Source organism: Biomphalaria glabrata, chromosome 13, assembly GCF_947242115.1.
Source record: "Biomphalaria glabrata chromosome 13, xgBioGlab47.1, whole genome shotgun sequence".
Classification (NCBI taxonomy): domain Eukaryota; kingdom Metazoa; phylum Mollusca; class Gastropoda; family Planorbidae; genus Biomphalaria; species Biomphalaria glabrata.
The window spans coordinates 13,829,036-13,843,780 of NC_074723.1; the positions used below are offsets into that span (position 1 = coordinate 13,829,036).

Genomic DNA, 14,745 nt, shown 5'->3' on the forward strand with positions numbered 1-14,745 from the left:
TTTATAAATTCTTTCTAATTTTTGACAAATGTGTAAAATAATTAGGAATCAACTGCGTGTAGCTGATTTATATTAGTAAAAACATCCTAACTGAAAAAAAAAAACACTATAATTTCAAGCTTAAATATTAATAGTTGAAAAAGACTCAAAGTTATTTCTTAAAAGTGTCTCTAATTATGAAAAAAAAAAAAAGAACTATGTCATTCATATTTTTTATTGTGTCAAAGATTGAACATAACTTGTTTCAATTTGGCTAAAATAAATTACATTCAGTTATTAATACTTAACATTTGAAGACATGAAAGAAATGCATTATCTTATTCATAATTATATTAGCTTTTTGTTCTATGTGTTTGTCATAACAAAAATAGAATCCACTAAACTATATGGTAAAAATGGTCAAGGCTAAAGTATATAATAATAAAAGCTCTATAAATTATAATATTAGCCATAAATAAAACACTACTTGGACTGACTACAATCAAAGGTTGTGGGAAATTTAATAATGTGCTTTTTATACAATAGAATGTGTTCCACCATTATAAATTGTACAAATCAGACTACATAGAAAGAAGTATATTTATCTAAGTGAAGTAAAATGTCTTAATATTATTTTTAACTTCATAATTAACAATTGTGTTTTTGCCCATGTGTAATTCTTAAGGATTAGTTCTTGGAACAACAACATTGGGTTGAACTTAAAAAGATTCAGGATGACATTTTCAAAATTTCATTTTGTTAAGCTAGCTAGACATAATGAACAGAGGCAGTTAAAGGAGGTCAAGCCAGAACATCCCAGCAAACATGTGTTGTACAGAAACCACCATGGCAATGTATAAAGTTAGGTTTACAGGGGCATCTTCTGTATAAAACTACCAGTCAAGAAAAGTAAGAAACAACATGTTTGTTGTTGCTTTAATGTGATGCCAATTAAAATACAGTGCGTTATACAAATTTGATTTTTTTTTTTAATTTTATTTTAACAACTTTAAAAGAAAATAATAATTTAAAAAAATTATTTTGTGTTTTTTATTATTTAAAAGATTTGTTTTGGTAAAACTTTCAACTGAAAATTCATGAGTGGGGAAGAAGAATTGTTAAGTCATAAATTAAACATGTAACAAAATGCAAAAGTAAAACAAAAGGAAATACAATAAACATAAGTGAAACATTTACTGGGACAAGTTCAAGAACATTGTTTTTAATATAATTACATTTTAATATACAATAACAACTTAAACGTAAAAAGTTTTTCTTAAGTTTTTGATATAAAAATATTTTAGTAATAAATTTAACATTTATTTAAGAAATATCTTGAGATTTGTACAAAGATTTTTGGCAATTTGATTTTTATGAAGCATCACCTTGCCAATGTAGCATCAATCTGACGAACCCATGGCAAAGTTAACATTATTTTCCTTCTGTAGCTTGGATCCATCTGCTTATCTGAGTCAAAATATATGGGATTACGTTCCAGGTAAACAGTCTCTAGCTTTTTTAGTTTCGTTAGTGCCTGAACTTCATCCCAAGATTCTACAGCATTGTCATTGAACTGGGGATATCATGGAATGTAAAGGTTATTATAACTTTGGTGCAAAATTTTTTTTAATGAAAATTCATTTGAAATTTTTTAAAAAAGGTAATGACCAGTTACTAAGCTAAGAAAATAAGTCACGGCTAAAATTAACAGTTAATGTCAATAAAATATATGAGCTAGACTTCTAAACCAGCTAGAATATATGAGGTAGGACCTCTAAATCACCATAACAAAAACGTTTGTGTCAGCTGAAAGTAAGACTCATTATTTTGTGGTGGTTTGCTGACAAAAAAAAAAAAACTTTTGCAATGATGATATTTTTGTTCTCATACTATGCTGCTTTTTTTTCTTTCTGGCTCATTCAAAAACAAGCAAGAGAGCATTGCTTTAGTTGAATAAATTTTAGTTTAATACATAGATTTTGCAAACAGCTTTATAAAACTTTGTTTTATTTGAATCCACCTTTTCTACTACTAGGCTGATACTTTAAAGCAGCAAACGAAAAAAAAAAAACAATAATAAGTATAGAAAAACATATATGTTAAGGCTTGAAAATTAAAACCCATCAAATTTTAATAATGTTATTCCAGTAGTAGTTTAGTCCTAATAGTTTGTTTTTTTTAGGTGATAGTTAAAGTTGGCTATATGCTGACTTTGGTGCTAATTTCACTAAACGGGAAGCTTGGTCGAGAGGTCAAGTATGCTTGAACTTGGCTTGACACCAGACTCGAGCAGAGTTGTGTTTACTGAGCGCCTAAAAACAGCATGGAAAACTTTCTCCCAGATACCCCCTCCTCTCACTGGTCCACAAATGACATTGGACCATAGCACTCTGAGCATGGTATAAGCATGAAAGTAGCGCTATATATAAGCCATATATTCATTAAATTTTAAACCGTTGCAAAGATTGCAGATGATGTGATTATTTGCAGAATAAGCCAAACAGCTAATACACCCATTTTTTTCTAATCAATTTCTAAGGAGAAGTTAAAATAATATTTTTTTAATTAACCATTGCTAAAATATAAAAGTAATCTTTTTTATCTTAAAATACAAAAAAAAAAATCAAAACAAATGAGTACTAAATGACTGGAAACTCAAAATGCCAAGTGGTTTAACAAATGAGAAATGGAAGTAATAATTTTAAAAATCAAACTAGGTATTAGGGTTATATTTGTACAACTCTTATAAAAACATAAAAAAAAAATTTTAAAAAACTTAACATACAACATTATTTAGATAAGCTTTTGCTTAAATAAACTGCATAATACATACTGATAAAAACATCCCATCACCCCTTCTAGCAGTAATAAAGATTACTCTTCATATACACAATAAGATTTGATCTAATATGATCTAATATGCAATAATGAAATATTAACTCTTTACTGGTGGAAGTCTTGAACTATATTGCAGTGACATATTCCCTCATAAACACAATTTTTACACAACTAATGACAGGGTTTCTGCACCAAAGTCTAATTGAAATTCAAGGAGTTTTCAAGGAGTTTTCAAGGAGAAATTTAAAAATTCCAGGACATAAGAGTTCGCGCCAAAAAATTAAAAAAAATATTTATAGCCTATATATATATATATATATATATATATATATATATATATATATAGGTTGGAATAATTTAGATTTGATTACTAAATAAAAATAAGTTACTCAAGATATTCAAAACATGCAAAAAAATACATTATAAACTAGTATGAGTGTAAGGCCTACCATAAAACGCATCCTGAACATCCATTCTTTACAATATATTTACATATATACAAGGGTTTTTAATGTTTTTTAGAGTCCACTGATCTCCCTCACTTTGGTTTCCATTTCCAAAGTAAGTTTTTCAATCTGTTCTTTTTTAAGCTTTGCAGAGCGACGTAAAGCATTGGATTCTATTAAAAATTTGTGACTGTTAGTGTTTTCTGCTTTTTCTGCAAGCTTGTCCGCAGAGTCAGTGAGGCTTGTAATGTCCCTTTCGAACCTAGCTTTTTTGGCTTTCATAGCCTCAAGTTCTTCAAATTGATCGTTTCTTTTCCTTTTTAGGTTCTTTCTTTTTTCCTCCTCAGCCCTTTCTTCCAGATAAATTCTATACTTTGATCTGGCTGAAGCAGCAGCCATTCGCATGCCTGAAGAAATTGTTACATTTTTAATTCCTCCCATTGCTTCAATGCTGTTACAAATCATTCTCTTGGCTATAAGTGTTCTCTCCATCATGTTGACGCACATTGTCTCTTTATTGGTACTGAAACCTCTCTCGACCTGGGCTTGGCCATGAGACAGAATCAAAATTCCTCTTATTAGTGCCCATAGTTTACTGAATTCACTGTTAATATGTTGATTAAAAAAAGTATCCAGTCTATCACATTGGATACTAAAGGACTGGAATACTATGGAATTTGTGGTGACAATGGAACTGTGCCACTGGGTGAATTCCGACTTGATATCATCACAGTCATCTGCGCTGACACGGCCAAGCTCAACTAAGTAGCTCAAAGTGGCATCTAAGTCTCTTAAAGAACCATCAAAATCTTCTACAATGTTTTTAGGCTGTAGCCATTTCAAACACTGGACAAGCTGATTTTTCAGTGGAGATTTTGTCATTAATTTTATGGCTGTTGTTACCAGAAACTTTCTGCTCTCCATCTGGAAGTTGAAAATATCCCTTGCACTGGCTTTACTCTTAATTTCCTTGACAGCAGATTTGGCTTTAAAACCTATGTCAACTTCTCCAGGAGGCAGAAGATTTTTTATATCTGACAAATCTGCACTAAGCAGTGCTGTAACTGAAGTGCATTCTTTAAAGACAGCTGGTGTCACAAATCTTTGCAACAATGACCGAAGCATGTTGAAGAGGTCTTGGGCCATAAAGGGCAACAGTGGTGCATCTGTTTGATATCTTTTTAAAAAAGGTTGCAAAACCTTTGCAATGGATATGAAGCTTTTAATTTTGGCAATTAGTAGTACATCATCCATACAGCCTTTCAGGTGCTCAAAAGACTTTGTGTTGATTGCCTTTTTAGCAGTATTTTTTTTTAGCAAATATGGGTGCAATCATTAAGCAGCCATCTGACTTTCCAGACTCTCGCTTGTGTTTATCTGATTTCATATGAGATTTAAGTGCTGCTTCACCCATGCATAATATGTCAATTTGTTTTTTACAATGACGACAAAAGGCTTTGGTGTCACTGACGGATGATTTTTGAAGCCAAGATCTGTAAATATCTTTTTCAAGCCAAAGCGCATTAAACGATGTCCCGTATTTAGGCATTGTAATACAAATGTAGGTTATAGATCTAGATTTGGATATCTAGTATTCTAGGACAGTCCGATCAGATGATAGAACAATCAAGTCTCAAGACTAGAGCTACGTAACAGACTATAAATCTCTAGCTTAGGCTTAGATAAAGACTTGATTAAAGTTAAACCAAAGCCAAAGCACAAATCACAATAAAAGAAACGTAGATCATATACTTTATAGATCTCGAATAATCTAGATCTAGTAATAATAATCTAGTCTAGATATATTTAGATCTAGGCCTAGATCTAATTATTAAATTCACAATGCACTAGATCTAAGTAATAATATGATCCGATGAAAATATAAAGGCACAAAATGAAACAGGAAAACAGTTTTGAAGATGCGTAACGTAAACTTTTGATCCAATTTGGATGAAAATCAACGTGTCCACTGAAAAAACGATCTGATATCGATGCATTATATAGTGAAGGAGCGGTAAACACCTTCTGCGCAGACTCGGAAACGGTAATTTTGAATTTATTTCCGCCCGCGCCGGCCCATCCTCTAATAATTTTTTTTTAAGCCGATTTTTTTTTTTTTTTTCCCGATCGGCGAAATTCCAGGACATTCAAGGAGATATTTTAAAATTCCAGGAGATTTCAAGGACTTTTTCAGTTTTTTTGAAATTCAAGGAGATTCAAGGACATCCTTGAATTTCAGGAGGCCGCGGACACCCTGTAATGAGACTAGCACAGACCCCCAAAGAAAGTACTATTTGGTGTAAGTAACTAATGGATACTACTGCAACTACCAATATGGATACTTACCCAGAATTCAGCCAATTCTTCCAAATGGCTAACATTTTCAATTTTTTTAATCCTATTGCCTGCCAGATCTAAGGTACCTAACTTTGTCTGTTGATTCAAACAAATGAAAATATACATTTAATAAAATAGTTTTTTTAATGTTCTGTTAAAAGTACATTATTAATCGCATGACTTCAGATAACCAAAAGAATGCGTGTCTCAAAAACATCCTCAAATTCTAAAGTAAAAATCTTAATAGACCAGGTTTTCATCAAGAAACCATCTGTTTTACAATATGCCCTTTCCATGAGGCAGTCAGCCTAAAGGCCGATTTTAGCAAGATTATTTAATCTTATTAATGTCGAATATTATTTAAAACAATATGGCAGTGAGCCATAAGGCCCATTTTAGCTTTGCTTATTTAATTTTGCTTTATTAAAGTGGAAAATTATTTTTTAAAAATAATGTCTCACTATTTTTTTGTTTCTCATTCTGAAATGTCTTAACTTACCCTAACATAATTATTACTTACACAAGAGTCAAGTCCCTCTATTTTTTCTATACCATTATGACTTAAATACAGTTCATCTAATTCTGTAAGATTCTCCAAACCTTCTATTTTGAGCAATCTGTTACTCTAGTAAACAAAAGAAAAAATAATCTGTATTAAACAAGCCTAAGTTATTAAAAATGCTACCATACTTTTCAAATAATATTAGATTTGTTTGCTGTTTTGTGGTACAAGAGATCATGTCATGCATACAAGAAAATAAATAAAAATAAACAAAACAATAGATACATATCTTCAATTGTAAAAAAGAAATATATATATATATATATATCATATGTGTGTGTGTCCCGTTAATTTGTGTGATAGATTATAAAACATACACAAAACCATGCATTTATCAAATCAATTATTGTTACTTGATTTTGGAGATAAATATCTTGCCAACATCCCACTCAGAACAGAAACAACGTCATCAGCTGTGGTATGTCCACAGAAAATGTAATGAAAGGTATCTTTTAATCACGTCGACTTCCACAAGACACCCTGTATGGTGATCTAATAGAAGACAGGAGAGCCGCTGGTCGCCCACTTTTACGGTATACAGATGTATGCAAACGCGACATGAAGATCTTCAAAATTGAGACTAGCAACTGGGAAAAAGTAACACTGGATAGATCCACATGGATAGAGAGCATAAAGGAAGGGTCTCGGATTGCAGATGCCATACACAACAGAGGCAGAAAGAAGGGTGAAAATGCAATGGCGCCTGGTGATTTCATAAGCCCAACTTGCGACCGCAGCTGTGTATCAAGAATCAGCCTCTTTAGTCACACAAGAAGTTGCAAAGGGAAAAGATTGTCTCTAAAGACGCAAAATGCCACAAATAGAATCAAGTAACAACTTGACTGTCATCCAAAAACCTCAAACTAATATTAAAGAACAAAACAAATGGTTACTATTCCATTTTTTTAAAAACAAAGAAAGCATTCTTAAAGATGCCAATGTACATTTTTAGTTCTTATGTGTACCCTATCTCATAGATACTAGAGTCATGGTGGGTATTTGAGGTAATGTTTTATTCTTGAATTAACTGAACTTAAATCCTCCTCATAAATAGAGCCTGTCATAAATAGGCCTATTTGTATGTTTAATTGACATTTGCTTACTAAATAATGGCTTTTGGAGAGGGGAGGGGGGTATTAGACCTATTTGCATTTTTTTTTCAAGCAGAATTTCTTTTTCAACTGCTATAAATCATGGAATAGCCCACAGCCTTAGGCCAATGCTTCCTGCCTTTCCTTTTTCGGCAAGCTACATTATGGTAGGCATCCCCATCATTTGTTATGATGCTGCCTAGGTATGTGAACTTATCCAACTCTTCAAGCTCTGACTCGCCTAGTCTGACGAGTGCTTCCTTTGCCTTATATCCCACATGCACAATTTATAAAGCCTAAATAAAGGGTGGGATGCATGTAGTGCAAAGATGTCCCTATTGATATTCTTAACTTTGTTCACTTTCTTTCTATTCTTAGTCTTAAAATGTCATATATGCTTGTGTAGATGTTAAGTAACAAAATCTTTAAACAAATATGATAATTCTATGAGAGAAAAATTTCACTTACTTGGACACTTAAACACGAAAGCCGAGTTAAAGTATTTAACCCCTGCAATTTAGTAATTTTGTTTTTTCCTAAATACAGGCTACGCAGGTTCACTAAATTGCTTATACCTTCAATAACCTTCAAATAAAAAAGAAAAACAATTATCTTTTAAACATTTTGAACAAGCATCAATCTATGAATTTTTAAGGAAGTTTATTTTTATATACTCTTACCCTAATTCTGTTGTCTCCAAGTTCTAACATTTCCAGGTTAACTAGATGATTTAAGTTTTCTATTTTGCCAATCTTATTATTGACAAGAAAGAGCTTTCTCAAATTAATCAAAGGTCCTAACCCATCAATCTTTTTGATTCGATTGTAAGAGAGATCCAAGTGCCTGCAAAAATATGTGAAACACATAAAAATGTATACATAAATGTTAAAAAAAGATTAGCAATCTATGCTTGAATATATTACTAGATGTTAAATAGGCACTTAAGCATTAAAGATGTGTTACAATCATAGAAGCTTAGTAAATTCATGCTTTTTTTTCCCTTTACATCATGACATACAAAGAAAAAATGTGAAGATAAATTTTAACTTTGTATTGGATACCAAATTTAATATTTAAATATAAGAAAACTGTTTGCTTTAGCATATGAAGTTAAATGTTTTATCAAATAGAAATAATAGACCTTTTCTACTTTTACCTGTAAAAGGGCAACTATATATATATATATATATCTAAGTAAAAAGTAAGTAAAGTTCCCCTTTCAGCTTTCAGACCTTGTGGTCTATAGGGCAGATGATGTAAAGGTCATCTGTTTCTGTGGCCTACGGTTAACAAGGGTGTCATGTGGCCAGCACAACGACCAACCGCCTTTACTTTTCCCTAACTAATGTCAGGTACCCATTAGAGCTGGGTGTACTCAAGGGGCCAGAAGATCCCGAAATTAAAAATCACAGACTTCACCAGGATTCGAACCCTGGTCCCCGGTTCGGAAGCCAAGCGCTTTACCGCTCAGCCACAGCGCCTCCATATATATATATATTGTAATTTATGGTTCTGTTTTATAAGTTTTGGAAATTTCTTGCAGATTATTATGTCTCAGCTCAAACCTCTTGCTGGATGGCAGGGCAGCAAAAGGGAGGGAGGGATTCAACTTGGGACCATCAGGACAACAGCCCTAAATGCATACCACATGACCAAGCAGCTTTGTGGGTGATACTAAGCCCATATATAAGAGTCAACTTAAATCTAGTTGATAGGAATGTTATCCAAAGATAAGACCTCACAGATAAAAATGTTCAGGCATAACAATGATTTAGCACTGCATATCTAATTATTTGAAGGTTTCAGTACAATCATAGTAAAAGCCAGTTTAACTTTTAAAATGAAACATGCAATGAGCTCAACATAACATTTCAAAACTATGATATTGATACACTAAAATCTTTTAACCACAATCAAGGAAAAAGAAAAATATGAAAAATGTAAAAAGAAGTTAACAGACAACAACAACAAAAATAAAATAAATGAGAAACTCACTCCAAGTTAACAAGACATTCAAGATTGACAATCTCTGTGATTTGATTGTCATATAAATCTAACTCTCTCAAATGAATTAAAGTACTAAGTCCTTCTATTTTTGTTATCAAGTTCTGACGCAAACACAGAGTCTGAAAGCAAAACAAAGAAAACAACAAGAAATGTATACAAGCAAAACGAGAAAATACTTAGCCTTAATAACTTGTATTAAATGTTTATCTATAAGTGCTGGTGGACAAAGTAATAAAAAAATTACCTCCACTTGGGTTGTTGTTTCCAAGTTTTTTATTTTTCCTATACGACAATGATTTAGATCTATGTCCTGAAGAAAAACAAAAAAATCTGTTAAGTTTTATTTTCTAAGTGGCTCATCAAAAAAAAATTTCTAGCCCTTTCTAATAGTTAGGAGTTTGGGAGTAAGGTGTTTAGAGTTGTGTAAAAGTTTTGATTACTTGTTGAGAGCCGGGAGGACATGGGAATTTAGCATGAGTGTTCAGGGAAGGTAATGTGTGCTGGTCCAGCAGGATTCAGAGACTAGTTGCTTTAATTTTGTTTATTTTAGGTGAGATTTTAATGTTAAACCATCACTTGCTCCAGCGCAGCCAAGGGGGGTTTTGAAGTTAAAGCCACACTCTTCTATAAAACAAAACATAATGCAAACGACAGTCTCCAAATTCTTTGAGCATAGACAAGGGAAATTTTGAGTTTAAACACCCCCCTCCCCTTCCAGAGGGCTTTAAGTTACAAAAAAACCTCCAGATGGTTTTGAGTTTAACCTCCCCTCCAAGAGAGTTATGAGGTCAAAAAACCCTGATTCAATATTATTCTAAAGCAAACAACAGTCACCAAATTCTATGAGCGTAGCTAAGGGGGTATGAGTTTGTTTAAAAAAGTGTAAAACAATCAAGTAAAAAGTAAAATAAAAATAATATTAACATATATATGTAAATGTTTTTAGTTTTGCAAAATATTCAGTAACATTAACTATTTACTTAACACTTAGGGACAATATCCAGCTCCAGATGGATGTCTTATTTTACTATCAGATCCTATCTTAATTTACATTTAATCAAATAGATAATATGTAAGTTCAGATGTACAATCAAATAATCCAGTTCAGATAATACAATTAGTTTTCTTGACAGTTAAGTGAAGAATTTTAAAAATGATAGTAGTAGCAATATAGTTCAGCTAATTAAGATTTATTCTTAATTTATAAAAACTATTGAGAAAGACCTGATGTTACTTAAAGGTGGATTGCTTAAAAAACAAAAAAAAAACTATACATACTATAGCATCAGGGTCTTCTATGATCAACTCATTAAAGATCTCCTCAGAATCTTCCTCAGCTTCTGATGTTTCTGGGCTAAGAAACTGGCCACCATGATGTCCATTAGGCTTCTGGTTAGACATTTCCTGAAAAGGGAAAAAAATGACACCACTACACTGATATATATGTAATACAACATCAAATCATGTCATGTTTATTTTGCTTTTTAAGACATAATTTAAATCAGGACTACAAAGAACAATTTCATTTTAAATTCTAGCCTATTTGATTTTATCTTATTCTTAGGATGTATCTCAGACACCTATAAAAAGTATTTCAAGTAGCTCTTATCTCACTAAGATAGGGCAGAGTGCTAAATGACAGACTAAAGATTTGAAGCTAGTAAATTATAAGGCCTGTGTGTTAGAAACTAACTAGATTCTAGTGGCCTAGTTTTCTCTGTGATGGTTATTTCATTCCTAATAAAATATTTTTTCTTATTCATTGTTTAATTGTGCTGTTAAGGCTTTGATTTTAAGCCCTCATTTCATCTAATATAATAATAATAATAATCTTTATTATCCGTATATATATATAAATATTTGAGAATATTTGTTTTTTTTCTTAATGCGTTTATAATGTTTCCCCCTCCACTTTACATTCTTGATGAGAAGTAATATATTGTACTTAGCTATAGCGCTTCTATTGAATGTGGGGGGTGTAATATTATAATATTATCCTATGCATGATCAAATGCCAAGGTATGGTGAAAGTAGTGGAAATCTTTTGAGAGATGAGAACGGTTAGAATAATTATGACCATGCCGCTGATAACTTATCATCAAAGGCCAAGGTGTGGTGGAAGCAGTGGAAATCATTTAAGAGATGAGAACTATTTGAATACTTATGATCATGCGCTGATAACTCCTGATGACCATCTTTCACATTATTTTATTTTTCTGTCGCTCTTTCTTGAAAACGGGCGTGTCATTTTTAGCCTTGAAATTTATAAGTTTGTTTTTTTATTCTAATAAAGGTTGACTTTACCCATCCTCAGGATATCATGTCGCCTAAAAATAAGTTTTGCTTTAATTCCTTTTAAACATTAAAGTTGTAAATTGTGTTATAGGCATTCATTAAGTTTTTTAAAATTATTCATATTCATGTTAAACTTAATATTAAGAAAGGTTTTAATCAGGAAACAGCATTAAGTGGTAAATGTGGAAGTTTGGAGTGGAGCCCTGTTGTTAAATAAGGACTATTTTAAATAGTAAAGTCTATAAAATAAAATAAAGCATTAAACTTGGGTGAATGACATCAGGCAGAGCGGAAGACCCAGGAATATAAGGTGCCGGGATTTGGAAGCAAATGCCAAGCAGAATGGAACAGTTGCAAAGACTCGCCCAGAACTAACACCTGGAAGAAGCTGGTTGGTGGCTAATGCCCCAGACAGAATCACAGGCAGAAAGAGATAAGAGCTGAATGTGATCAAGGAATGGGCAAGATCATCCTTCACAGGTCTACACAAGAATATGAATGGAACAAGACACATGAAGTTGTGAAAGAATCAAAACTGATACCCACAAACTCATATATTTATAACAATCAAATTGAAGAATCTAAATCTAATTCTAAACTTCTTCACATCAAAAAAGGACACTGTCCCATGGGAAACCATTATTCTTGATTAGATCTAGTCAACAGTGTCCATAGCATGGTATTGTTTAAATAAAATGTAGATCTATATTATGTATTTTTGTAATGACATGTTGTTTTGTAATTGTGCTGCGCTGGGTCAAACAACTATTCAGCATGAGACATGATGAGATCGTCAAAGGTGGGTGGACAACTATTTGTCATGAGGTGATCTTCTTTGACTTTGGCAAGCTTAAACTTAAAGGAGGACAGTGCCTCACTGTCTAGTGATATGACTTGCCGATATATTCTATGTAGATGTAGACGTCTAGTTTGTAAAATTTACCAGAATAGTATTAACTTAAGAAGTATACTCTAGGCCACTCTAGGGGCTAGTATTAACTAGTATAGACAAAGTGACATAGACATAGTAGTAGTAGATGCTAAGATTCTATATTAATTAGATCTATTATTCTGTATTTTTATACTAATCATACTCATGAGTGACGAGTCATAGACTAGATCTACTCATGATTATTCATGCTACTCATGATTATTCATGATACTGTAACAGTGTAACTACTGAGACAACCAAGACCAATTAAGGCAATTAAAAACAATTTTATTCGTCCAATTCAATTGATTCTTCAATTCTTGATTTAACTTCTCGACTTTTATTTACACACCTGCAACAAGTCAGACAAGTGACTGATGGGTGACTAAAGCCTAAATAATAATGTAGAGTTTTATCTAGAGTATAGACGATAAAATCTAGATTATATCTAGATCTATAATCTAAATCTAGACCTCTAGATCTATAACTATAAAATCCAGATCTAGTCTAGATCTTAGATCTCTAGAATTTAGTATTATTTTTATTTACACAATCTAGAGTCTAACCAGATAGACAGAAAAGAAATTGGCCAAGTATTGTTTTCGATAGATTTGTTTCTAAATGACTGATATTTATTTATTTTTGTTACAATTTCAGTCTAGATTCTGCGTTTTTTTTTTCTAGTTATTTTAAAAGATATATTTTATAGAAATTGCATAAGTTAGATTGTATTTTATATTTATATTTTACAAAATTAATTAGTATTAATTATATTAAGATGCGATATTTAGTTTGAGTTTATCTGGCATGAAAAGTTAAAGGTTGACAGTTGCCAGATATTTCAAGAGAAAAAAAAATCTCAAATCGTACATCGTGACCATAGACTATGATAAGGTCAGATCATAGTTAACATTCAAATCGATATGCTAACCTGGAAATTTAAAATTGTGATATAGATCTAGATGTAATAATATAAATATCTTTTGTAACCACTAGAATTACACAGCTGCTGCACCCGTTGATTATACCCATTCCAGGCTCTAGACATCAACAACAGGATAGCCAGTGAAATGGGCACCATGTCACGGCTGCAGAAAAGAGTGTGGGACAATACCTTGCTGACTTAGTCTACTGGACCTGTGTGATGAGTAGGCCTACTCAGCATTACGGAAGTGGTCAATCTACTCATGGCAGGAAAAAAAAAAGCTAACTATCTTCCACCTTTGATGCCTAAGGTGGATCTTTAAAATAAGGTGGCAAGATAAAATAACCAACGAGTAAGTGTTACGAAGAGCAGGGTGCCAGGACATCAGCTACGTTATCAGCAGCAGACGCCTTGGGTGCCCAACCTGTGACATCACCTGTGTATCAAGGATTGGCCTATTTAGCCACACAGGAAGTTGCAAAGGGAAAGGATTGGTGTAAAATGCCAAAGAGACTCTATTCACGAGTCTATTGCATTTGTGGCCGTAGCATCCCATCTGTTTTGTTGTTTGTATGTTTTTAACTATCTCCCTGACATAATTTTTTTTTAACAAATAATTTCTACTATCTGTTACGTTTAATTTGAACGGCCCCCTCTCTTTCACTTTTTTTTCCACGGGCGGAATGGCTATGTGGGTATTGGGCAGGCAGCAAGTGGGTCGGTAGAGCTGCTATCCAACGATCCGCTTGGATGACACGAAACGAAAACAAAAAAAAAAACAATTTTACTAAAAAGAAGACAACTCTGGGGAAAGGAACGTGATAGAAGTTTGAGCTAGATATTGAACATGCTTATGCACGATATACTAGGGCCTATATATTTATTTCAATTTTTTATTTACTATTTATTTTGTTGGAAATTCCACTTAGCTATCCATAACTTATATTTACACCATACCTAGTTTTATATCACATGCAAAACGTTAAACCGTTATTTCAGCAATGTAACAGCGGCATACATTTCAACATTGCTTTGATATTGTCTTAGGGTAAACTACCAGGCCAAGCCTATTTTCTCGTCAGCGTGCTCGATGCCACCCATTTGTTTTGTTCATCACTCACACCCGTATTTTCATGGGTCCATTGAAAGTGTTATCTGAGAAGAGAGTGGGGTTTAGTTTAAAGACATTGATGTAACGCAGAAAAACACGAAAATTCAGATGACCATAAAAACTGGTCTGAAACAGTTTTTTTTTTTAAAAAAAACTATGTTTTGCTAATGTCAAAAAATTTAGTTTTTTTTTTTATATTATTTTTTTTCCAGCTCAGATAATC

General features: G+C 32.5%; 1 protein-coding gene across 1 annotated transcript; it reads right to left on the reverse strand.

Annotated features, from left to right (window-relative positions):
- Positions 1-198: 198 nt before the first annotated feature.
- Positions 199-13,029, reverse strand: LOC106061183 (protein phosphatase 1 regulatory subunit 7-like). The gene is made up of 9 exons (XM_056008448.1): positions 12,839-13,029; positions 10,539-10,664; positions 9,505-9,570; positions 9,249-9,379; positions 7,934-8,096; positions 7,722-7,838; positions 6,121-6,225; positions 5,610-5,696; positions 199-1,552 (listed from the first exon to the last, which is right to left on the reverse strand). Exons 2-9 carry the CDS (start codon positions 10,659-10,661, stop codon positions 1,361-1,363), a joined length of 984 nt encoding a protein of 327 aa, XP_055864423.1. The 5' UTR covers positions 10,662-10,664; positions 12,839-13,029; the 3' UTR covers positions 199-1,360.
- Between the last annotated feature and the right edge of the window lie 1,716 nt (positions 13,030-14,745).